General features: G+C 38.6%; 1 protein-coding gene across 5 annotated transcripts in view; it reads right to left on the reverse strand.

Annotated features, from left to right (window-relative positions):
- NNT (nicotinamide nucleotide transhydrogenase) overlaps positions 1 to 12092 on the reverse strand; it is an 89154-nt gene that overhangs the window by 44267 nt on the left and 32795 nt on the right. For all 5 annotated transcript variants that reach the window (XM_047764214.1, XM_047764250.1, XM_047764395.1 and 2 more), the window contains exons 8-11: positions 5999 to 6132; positions 5527 to 5718; positions 4849 to 5002; positions 1030 to 1191 (exon numbers count right to left, since the gene is read on the reverse strand). In XM_047764214.1, coding sequence (XP_047620170.1) covers positions 1030 to 1191; positions 4849 to 5002; positions 5527 to 5718; positions 5999 to 6132 — 642 coding nt within the window. The remainder of the gene's footprint in view (positions 1 to 1029; positions 1192 to 4848; positions 5003 to 5526; positions 5719 to 5998; positions 6133 to 12092) is intronic.

Here is a 12092-nt window from a genome sequence, read left to right on the forward strand (position 1 = left end):
TTTTCAATGTGTAAACGGATTTTCAGAATATTCCAAAGGCCTGCTGTGATGGGCCTAGGACATCAGAGCCCTCACAGTTTGGCATTCCGTCTTTTGTTAAGGGGCTCCTTGCTTCCTTGCTGGACAGAATCTCTAGATGGCTGAATATTTGGTCTATGCTTGCTTGGATTTCGTTTTCTATTCAGTGCACAGACTGCTTGTCTGCCGTCTCCAGGCGTCCCATGTGAGACTGGATCTCGTAGACCTGCCTGTGTGTTTACTGGTACAGTGGCTCCATGTTGCCAGCCCCACCGGGTCCTGCTCCAGCTTTGCCTAAGAATTTTAACCTTTGGCTTTCTAGCTCTGTTCCCCTGATAAAGCTATAAATTAATAATGTTATTAGACAACATTACTTAGGGTGGAAAGGGATTGCCAGTGGATACATTCCATCTGAACTGGGAAAAAACTATGTGTGAACTATAAATATATGATGGTGAAAGCCATAGCTTTGGGCTTTCCTGAGTATAGTCCTTCTTGGAATTGGACCTGTTCCCTACAGAGATCCTCCAAGATATGCCTATGACAAGAGGTGCCCACTGACTGGGGCCATGAGGTTTCCACCCCAGGCAGCTCCCCTATCTGTCCACAGTGTGAGTCTCATTCCCCACATTTGAGCCATGGTTGGGGGTCAAAAAGAATAGTCTTGAGAAGATCTGTGGGAACTGTGTGGACCATGCTGCCACTGTGAAACACTAGTTTCCAGATTCTCTCACAGGAGTCCTTTCATTAAAGGATATCCTAACTGAAAGAAGTAACAGTGGCTCCATACTGCTTGAAACAGGAGCCGCCCAAAGGCTTGAGACACCCCCTCGGCCTTACTTCCAACCCCACCCCTGCCCCTTCTGGGAGTCCAGGTGATCACAACCATTGGCTCAGGCACCAAGCCCTAGAAATTTCAAAATACAGGCTTTATAAACCTCATGGAAAGTGCTCCTAGAATTGAATAAGCTTTAGAAAACTAAGATGAGGGAAAGCAAGAGGGGAACAAACCTGAGATTGCATTAGTCACAGACATCAGTGGTGAGTGGAGAGCAGGGGTCACTCCCCAGACAGTGTGGTAGCCCACAATACCAGCCAAGCCGAATGTGGTCACCATCTGGGAAAAGGCTAAATTGGGAGCCGCAAGGCCCAAACCCAGGATCCCAGTGAGACCTAGAGAAAGACAGGAAAGAGTGTGAGCTCACATCCAATTACCTCCGGAAGATTAAAAGCACACACCCACCCACACACAAACAAACATGTGGGATAGTCAATGTTTTAAATTCCACGCCCTTGCCAATAATGACTTGTTTTGGTTTTTTGCTTTTTGGTTTTTTTTTTTTTTAAAGACATTTCATGATTGGGAAGGGGGACAAAAGAGAGCGGAAGATATTGGGAACAAAACTCAATTTCCTGACCACCAACCCCCACCCCAGAATAAAATAAATTGTAAACTTCTAGTAAAATTTATGAGTCACCATAATGACAATTTGCACATTTTCCTCTGTGTAACTAACTTGTCCTCGTCTCTGTTTTAATTTCCATTGACAATGCCACATGTGTTTATACAAGTGTTTTTATTCTAGAATTATAGGCCTATAAAGGATCTACCAAAGCATTTTCTACTCGGGCAAGACGCAACCTTTATAAGACAGGCTTTTGTGAGGCCAATTTCATGTCACTCTCAGATTTGGCTGAGGAAGAGGGATTTTAAAAGAGTAGGAAGGATTTCATTCACTCCAGCACCTCCCCAAAACATATGGCTTCCACCCACCCGGGACAGAAGTTTTGCAATTGCTCCTGAATCTGGACTGGACTGCTGGCCAGGGCAGTCAGCTCCAGCCTCAACACCAAGTCAGCAAACAGGATTTTACAAAGAAAAGGGGAAAAAAATACAAATTAAATTAAGAATGTGCAGAATACAAACAGTCAGCACTGAACATACATCTTTAATTATCGCCTTCCCTAATAGCAAACATGTGGATGGCTGTTCTGCAACAAAAGAAAGGGTTACCTAGTGGTCAGTGAAGACAAAATGATAATGGGTGACCAGGGAGCTGGAATTTAATTTTCCTGAATAAGGTACTTTCTTCCTTGATATAAACTATTTCTTTATTAGTGGCACAGCTGGAATATTGGCAATTGACATTAATTTTACTTGAAATCGATTAGAGTGCAGTTTTGATTTTTATTTTCCTACCCACATATAAGATTTCCAAGGCTCCAGTGGATGGCCTGCTAACGACCTGCAGGCAGTTAGATAGAATATTTGTTTTGTTTCAGTTAAACATCAGAGAAGCTGTACAGGGTTATCATTAAGGACATGTTTTCTTATTTTTATTTTTATTTTTTTGTCTTTTTGCCATTTCTTGGGCCTCTCCTATGGCATATGGAGGTTCCCAGGCTAGGGGTCCAATCGGAGCTGTAGCCACCAGCCTATGCCACAGCAACAGCAACTCGGGGATCCGAGACGAGTCTGCAACCTACACCACAGCTCATGGCAACGCCGGATCCTTAACCCACTGAGCAAGGCCAGGGATCAAACCCGCAACCTCAGGGTTCCTAGTTGGATTCGTTAACCACAGCGCCATGACAGGAACTCCAAGGACATGTTTTCTTAAGTCAGGCTGTATGGTTCAGATCCTGACTCTACTGCTTGCTGGCTGTGTGATCTCAGGCAAGTTACTTAACCTCTCTGCACTCCAGTATCCTCATATGTAAAATTATAACCCTCTCTGTCTTCATCTAGAAAAAGAAAATAATAATATGCCACCTAACTGAGACTTCTATGGAATAAATGAGCTAAGGCATGTGAAGGCCTAGCATTCATTAAATTCCCAAATTAGTCAAGAAGCACTAAATTATCATAATCTGCAGTCAATTGTGTTAGGCATCTAAGAAAGAAATCACACATCTGGAGTTCCCATTGTGGCACAGCCGAAACGAATCCAACTAGTATCCATGAGGATGCGGGTTCAATCCCTGACCCCACTCAGTGAGTTAAGGGTCTGATACTGCCACAAGCTGCTGTGTAGGTCAAAGAATGGCTTGGATCTGGCTTTGCTGTGGCTGTTATGTAGGGTGGCAGCTATAGCTCCAATATGGCCCCTAACCTGGGAAATTCCACTTGCCGCATCTGTGTCCCTAAAAAAAAAAAAAAGAAGAAAGAAATCACACATCTGAAGGTTTTCTTATTAACTACTTAATAAACTTAATAATATCAAATGTGTTATATCTTGTCTGTATAACAGGGGAAAAAGAAAAGTAGAGAAAAAAAAATAAAGAAAAGGGGGAGTTCCCATCGTGACGCAGTGGTTAACAAATCTGACTAGGAACCATGAGGTTGTGGGTTTGATCCCTGGCCTTGCCCAGTGGGTTGGGGATCCAGCATTGCCGTGAGCTGTGGTGTAGGTCGCAGACGCAGCTTGGATCCCATGTTGCTGTGGCTCTGGCGTAGGCTGGCGGCTACAGCTCCGATTGGACCCCTGGCCTGGGAACCTCCATATGCCACGGGAGCAGCCCTAGAAAAGGCAAAAAGACAAAAAAAAATAATAATAAAAATAAAGAAAAGGGGAAAAAGCAGCTCACATTCTTTGAAGAATGCTAGTCAAATAGATTCCTAACACACATACAAGAAAAACACTTGGTTTTATTATAAAAGAAGAAGTTTAAGGTTAAAAAAAAAAATGAATCTAAGGCCATTCTTTTATTACTGAATATGTCATTTTCATATCTGTTGAAATGCAATAAACCTTGACTTAATAAATGTAAGAGAAACCTAGAAAAATAAATCATCACGTGTGCCTCACTATATTTCCTTATGAATCTCAAACTGAAATGGAAATTTACAACCGTACTGACAATACTCTCCACGTACAATACAATAATCTGGTTTCTTGTTTGTTTGTTTGTTTTTTAACAAGTGCAAATAGGGACACTGCTCCATCTATTCACAATGCTCACAACTGAAGGCTTTTTTCGTCATTTTGCTGAGACATGCTCTTTATTCAAGGAGAGTTACATATTTAGCTTTAAAACATCTGGACTCACATGGGAATTTGGATAATGCTGAGGCTACAAGAATTCTGTGTGCCTGGTGCTGGTCCTTAATTCCTTATGGTTTGCTTTTTTTTGTTTTTGTTTTGGCTCTAAGCAAATCTAAACATTTTTCATCCATTCTATGAGACAGAAACCAATTTAAAATCAAGCATCCATATTTCAGACTCTTACAATTCATCTAGAATAAATATTTATCACTATTTTATTAGTGTTTTCATGAAGATGAACTAAAGAATCTGTTAAATTTAAAAAAGATTAAAAAGTTTTAATTGAATTTTTTGTACGAGGTGAATAAGTTCAGTGTTTACTCTCAATGCACACATTTGGTTTTCCAGTCTTACTCAATGGTGCAGACAATCACAAGTGATGTTTTATATAATATAAATAAATAAATAACCATATTTATATGCACTTAACACCAACACACTCTGACGTACATTACCACTCAATATATTTGATGTAGATAAGAATATTAACCACCGTATTTAAAATGTTTTCTGTCAAAGGATGAACAGCCTGAGTACCCCTGCACACACATTTATTCCAGCATTTGTCCCAGGGCCCACATCTCTGCAGGAAGGCAATCAATGCAGCCTCCATGTCCACAGAGGTAGGACAAGTGACACGCATGTGAAAATAGCTTCTAAGAGGCCCAAGACCTGATGGAATCCAACAAAGGACCACAGCATTTCACTTACCAGCTTTGACAATTCATACATTACTCACGAAATTCAAAGAATCAGTACAAATCTTCATAAATGGGACCCTCACCTGCTGTATACACAGAAGCCGATGTCATCGTCTTCCTGAAGGGGGTAATAGTAGCTGCTTTTTCAGCCTCCAGCTCAGCCACTGTCTTCTGTTTCACTGGGGCCCCTTGAGGAATATTTTTCGGTGTGGGAGCAGGGAAAATCACTTCGCCATCCTAACATAAATTAGAAAAACAGTATTGTTTTAAGCATGCAAACATAGAAGATGGCTATAGTGTTGGGGGAAAACTGTTCTTTGAAAAATAATTTTAAACAAGTACATAAATTCATATAATTTATAAACATTTTGTATAAATATAATACATGTACATATAAACATGTTTGTGTTACGCATACATGCATAGATGTATAATTAGTATGTGTACAGAATATATAAGGAAGAATACAGACCAAACTTAAAAGCAGATAGAGTATAATTTTTATTTTATTCAATTCTGGATTTTTGATTTTCTGTTTCTGTTTTTCAAAAGCAATGCATATTTTAGGTATGTGCATGTATATAAGTCTCTGTGGTATTTTTAAATTGTTTTGCATTTTTAAACCCAATTGTTTGGCATAAACCCAACACATCGATACTTTATTAGAATCTATCTCAATTCCAACAGGATTATTCCATATGCAGAAATCCCAAAATGAATGTATAATAAAAACACAGACTGGAACAGATCTCTTTACTGACCTTCATCACTACAGTTCCTCTAATGACATGACCCATCGTACCAAAATCAAAGTCATCTTTCACTTCAAAATAAAAATTATCTTTGTCAGGGCTGATGGCCTTCAGGAGCTTGGTGATGTTGTTGGAATACAGGGTGCTGGCCTGAGTAGCCATGCGGCTGGGAAGGTCTGTGTAGCCTATGTGAGTTACTCCCTAAATTAACAAAAACACAGTCAGAAAAGTTTACTAGTAAATGCTCACGTTCTTTCAAGGACAATTCTCAGTCAGAGTCAAGGCTGAGTTTTGAAATTATACTTCTTTATAAATATATACACATACAAACATAAATTTCAAAAGCTTTCAATGCAGCTGTTTTTAATTCTAGAAAATGCCAAACCTCAGTTTCTCTAAATATTTAAAGCAGTAAATATGCATTCACAAATCTCTAAAGATCTAGGAATAGGTTCACAGGTAGAGGAAGCTTTTTGCTTACCTTATGAACATAAAGCTCTCCCGGCTTGGTGGTTTCAAAGTTTCCGCCAGCCTCAGCAGCTAAATCCACAACAACTGAACCTTCCTTCATGGACTCAATCATTTCTTTATTAAATAAGACAGGAGCTTTTTTACCTAATAAAACCAAAGGAAACAGTACAAACATGATATTTTTTAAACTCTATATTCTAATTATTAGAGTAGTCTCTGGGTGCTCAGGAATTGAACATCTGAAAATTTAACTCTTTCAAGACACCTCCTCAAGTTCATAACACAGGTGAGACTGGTCAGTCTCCTAAGGAAGAAAACAGGATGGGATGAGCTGCGCCCGCATGTGCAGAAGGGAGCCTCTCAGCCAGCGAGCAAGACTTGCCATTTGCTAAACATGGAAGTCTCAGCTAGCACTGCCCTTCCCAACTGGTTTACATACAGTACCACTCATGAAGAGATGAACATTTTGCTGGTTTTTTTTTTAATGCATAATAAATAAGCTGGTAAGGAAATGATGTGCACCCGGACAGTTCATAAAGATCACAAATGTCAAGGGAATATTCAATAGTAATCTATGAATCACAAAACAGAGTATTTCCAAACATCTTAACCAATATCACCAGATATTCCCACATGCTCTATTAATCTACCTTAATTTAACACAGGATAACTTTGAGGAGAGACAAGGAAGTGCCATGAAATGAAAACAGCAGGATACCACAACTCCAAAAACCTGAGGAATCACTCAGACACTTTTATTCCCACTCAACAACCATTTATTCTGTACCTCTGATCAGTCAAGCTCTGGTGCTGGGAAACTACTGGTAGATGAACAGAAAAGATTCCTGTTCTCACAGAACAGGCTCCTTAGGAGATATTCCACATTTTAAATTATTGACTAAGTCTTACATAGAGGATAAAGCACCAAACATAAGAATTTTTCAAGCTGTCATCACCCTCCCACCTCTGGCCCGGAGCCTCTTCTCTATTAACCAGCCTCTCATTTGTTAGCCTTTCCTCCCACCTTCCCTCCCACCTTCCTTATAACCCTCCAGGCTTAGTGGATATGCCTTCAACTACTCCTTTCACTACATCCGATTTGTATTCAGGTCCACTCCCTCTGACTTCTCTAACTACACCAACTCTACGGCCACTGACCTCACAAAGTTGAGTTGGCAGCCAACTGATTTCTCCTGCCCTAGCAATTCTGGGTTCCTTCCTCTTTCTGAGATACTTGCATCTAAGGATCAGACTCTGGATCTGTTTCTGCTCACTTTCTAAGACATCAAGTGGCCCAAATCATTCAGGATCCTAGCAAATATCCAATGTACCACCTATTTCTCTTCTTTGATTTTACTTATTCAAGCTTCACAAATTATGCAGTGGTTGACACAATATCAAATACACACCTGCAAAGACACACATTGTAACGGAGCTATCAAGGGTTCTGTCCCTACTATCACTCTAAAATTCAACCACTTTTGAAAGGATACCATTTTCTTTTACATAGAGTATTTTACTTAGCTAAATAATTGAAGAGTAAATTTAAAAATATATACTTAAGCCACAGAAGAAAGACACTATTGTAAGTAAAAAGCACACAACAATAGTTATATATAGGATATTCCTATTCAGTAAAAAAAAAAAAAAAAAAAATAAGTATATGTGTATGTTTCAAATGCATATATATAAACATACAGAAAATATTACATATACTGGAGAGTTCCTAGTAAATTCTATAGAGTATAATACTTAATAATATCAGGATATCTTTGAGTGGTAAGGCTAAGAATAATTTATTTTCTTCTTTGTGCTTTCCTTATCTTCTGAGTTTTCTAGAAGAGCTTGAATGTTATACTTTTAAAAATACAATAGGGGCTACAGGGAATACAATGTTGAACATAACAGGGCAGCTGCCTTTAAGCACTCACATGTGGATTAATTTTTTGAAAATTCTGAAAAGTGCAGAGATGCAAATTAAAAACAGAAGTTAAAAAAAAAAAATAGGGCCAAAAGAGGAGTAGAGTAGTACATAAAAATTCCAAATGAGCAAATCCTCAAAAGATGAGGTCAAGAGAAGGAAAGACTGAGAAGAAAATTTCAAAGTACTATCTTAACCCTGATGGCCTACTATGATAAAAATGTAATGCATAGTGAGTGTGGAAATGGAAGGAACAAAAGGAATAAGATGATTAGTTAGGTTTGCAGGGGGTGGGGAATCTACCCGAATATCATACTTCAAACTAAACTCTGAACTCTGTAAGTCAGAATTAATTATAAAAGTAGACAATCAACCCATAAAGAAAAGAAAAAAAGGAAAACCTTGGTGAATAGCTCTCATCTTTGGATTGAAAAGTACCTCCTAAACAGACAGCAAGGCAGAAAACTACAAAGGAAAAACATCAACAGATTTAAATATGAAAAATGTATATATTACTATCCTCAAAAAAACATAAACATGAAAAATTAACATAATAAAAAGCTCATGGAAATTTAAATAAAAACAAAACACTAAGATCCTAATAGATAAATAGCAAATACAAATGGCCCATTCAAAGAGAATGGTAACAACCAAATGAGAAAAAAAGTTCACCTTCAGTAAGAATCAAAGAAATATGAGTATTGGGAGTTCCCTTGTGGCACAGCAGATTAAAGATCCAGCACTGCGGTAGAGGCTACAACTGTGGCTCAGGTTCAATCCCTGGCCCAGGAACTTCCTCATGCCATGGGTGTAGTCAAAAAAGAAAGAAATGAAAACACAAAGAGTAAGATTTTTTTTGCCACAATAGTGGTAGGACATCACGCACTCATGGCCATCATTCAAATATTTATCCAGTCATTGACTCAACTAATACTTATTTAGTGCCTACCATGTGCAGGCTAGATGGGGAAGGAAAATTTTTGGCTCTAAAGTCTAATACTGTAGGACTGAAAGAGGCTGCATTCAAAGGTTAGCAAACAATTTTATCAGTTTAATACCTGAGATATTTATAGCACTCATCTAAAAATTTTAATTGTAGAATTTCCCAATTGGTTGGCCGTTATTGGGGGGTGAGGAGAGGCATTATAGATTAGCATAAGGTATCCTTGAATCTCTGTGCACCAAGAATTGACTGCAGACGGAAAAAATGCCTCACACATGTTGCACTACTTCTAGATGTATGCACATACGGCTGTGATTCATATAAATCTTTCTGAAATGTGATGGAACTCACAGTATCTTTTCCAACTCATGTGTTTTCTCATTAAGTGAATACCAAGATGTAGTTTTTAAAGTATTAGAATTCTAAACTTCTAGAAAAATTGCTTATTTCTAAATATAGCTTCAACAACCTATTGCTATATGGCAAAAGAATACATCACAGGCCTTTACAACACTAAAGTCAAAAAGAGAGGTTTAGCTTAAACTAAATACCAATGGCTAAAGATTTACTGGGAAGTTTTGCAAAATACTATACCTCTCTAAATCAAGTCTAACATGATCATCTGAAATCAATAAATTCATAGATTCTATCTTACTGGGAAAAGAATCAAGCCCTTAAAGACAACCCTAACCACACAAAAGGAAGGAAGGAAGCAAGCAAATGAAATTAAGAGGAAACTACTAAAAATATTAACAACAAGACACCAGGATGAAAAGGGTTCACCACAAAATTTTACAATGATTCCAAAGAGCATTTAGTATTATTTATTGGAATTATTCAATAGCATGTAATCAGATGGGGAAATTCCACACTTCCTGGCCTGTAAAGTGTCAAGTTAGGCAGGCTCAAAAAAAAAAACTTTCCTCTTTAACAAGAACGTGGTATATTTAACAATATCGTACCAAAGAGACTAATAATACAAATTGGAATACCCTCACACCATGCACAAAAATAAACTCAAAATGGCTTAAAGACTTAAACATAAAACAAGACACCATAAAGCTCCTAGCAGAGAACATAGGCAAAACATTCTCTGACATCAACCGTACAAATGTTTTCTTAGGTCAGTCTCCCAAAGCAATAGAAATAAAAACAAAACAAAACAAAAAAATGGGACCTAATCAAACTTACAAGCTTTTGCACAGCAAAAGAAACCATAAAACAAAGAAAAAAACAACCTATGGGATGGGAGAAAATAGTTTCAAACAATGAAATTGACAAGGGCCTCATCTCCAAAACATACAAACAACTCATACAACTCAATAGCAAAGAAACAAACAACCTAATTGAAAAATGGGCAAAGACCTGAACAGACATTTCTTCAAAGAAGATATATAGATGCCCAACAGGCACATGAAAAAATGCTCAACATCACTAATTATCAGAGAAATGCAAATCAAAACTACAATGAGGTACTATCTCACACCAGTCAGAATGGCCATCATTAGAAAGTCCACAAATAACAAATGCTGGAGAGGATGTGGAGAAAAGGAAACTCTCCTACAGTGTTGGTAGGAATGTAACTTAGTACAACCACTATGGAAAACAGTATGGAGGTACCCCAGAAAACTAAATATAGAACTATCATATGACCCAGCAATCCCACTCCTGGGTGTATATCCAGACAAAACTTTCCTTGAAATAGACACACGCACCCATATGTTCATTGCAGCACTTTCACAATAGCCAAGATATGGAAACAACCTAAATGTCCAATGACAGATGAACAGATTAAGAAGATATATGTGGTACATATATACAATGGAATACTACTCAGCCATAAAAAGAACAAATTAATACCATTTGCAGCAACACGGATGCAACTAGAGACTCTCATACTAAGTGACGTAAGTCAGAAGGAGAAAGACAAATACCATATGATATCACTTATACTTGGGATCTAATATGTGGCACAAGTGAACCTATCTACAGGAAAGAAACAAAGTCATGGACTTGGAGAACAGATTTGTGGTTGCCAAGGAGGAGGGGGAGGGAATGGGATGAACTGGGAATCTGGGGTTAGTGGATGCAAACTACTGCATTTGGAGGGAATAAGCAATAAGATCCTGATGTATAGCACAGGGAACTATATCTAATCAGTTGTGATGGTACATGATGGAGGATAATGTGAAAAAATATGTATAACTGGGTAGCTTTGCCTGTACAGCAGAAATTGACAGAACATCGTAAATCAACTACAGTAAAAAAATTTTTTAATAATAATATAAATTGTCGGAGTTCCCGTCGTGGCTCAGTGGTTAACGAATCCGACTAGGAACCATGAAGTTGCGGGTTCAATCCCTGGCCTCACTCAGTGGGTTAAGGATCTGGCATTGCCATGAGCTGTGGTGTAGGTTGCAGACACAGCTCAGATTCCGAGTTGCTGTGGCTGTGGCATAGGCCGGGGGCTACAGCTCCGATTAGACCCCTAGCCTAGGAACCTCCATATGCTGTGAGAGAATCCCTAGAAAAGGCAAAAAAAACAAAAAGTAATAATAATAATATCGATTGTAGAATATACTTATCCAAACCAAATTAGACTTCTCATGAACAAGCACTAGGAAGACAGGAATAATTTTAAATGTCACACACACAATACTATACATTGACTCAATGCAAGATAGAGCATGTAAAGACATTCTGAACTATGATATTTACACATTAAGAAATGTCATCCTAAGAACACAATTTCACACTGAGCACTGATGTTCACCAGCATCCTCCTATCACTACTCTGATTTCTGTTTTCTCCATGCAGTCCATGAACTTCAGGAAAAATGACCTGAGGAGTTCCTGTCATGGCTCAGTGGTTAACGAATCTGACTAGGAACCATGAGGTTGTGGGTTTGATCCCTGGCCTTGCTCAGTGGATTAAGGATCCTGCACCATTGCCATGAGCTGTGGTGTAGGTTACAGACCAGGCTCAGATCCTGCATTGCTGTGGCTCTGACATTGGCCGGCGGCTACAGCTCCAATTAGACCCTAGCCTGGAAACCTCCACATGCCACAAGTGTGGCCCTAAAAATACAAAAAGACAAAAAAAAAAAAAAAGATCTGAAACAGTTCCATAAGTGGGCCTGACCGGCCTACAGGTTAACTTATCCCCTTTTTGATGACCAGTTCAGAAACCCAGGTGTAGGAGTTCCCATTTTGGCTCAGTGTTAATGAACCCAACCAGTA

Source organism: Phacochoerus africanus, chromosome 1, assembly GCF_016906955.1.
Source record: "Phacochoerus africanus isolate WHEZ1 chromosome 1, ROS_Pafr_v1, whole genome shotgun sequence".
In the NCBI taxonomy this organism is placed as follows: Eukaryota; Metazoa; Chordata; class Mammalia; order Artiodactyla; family Suidae; genus Phacochoerus; species Phacochoerus africanus.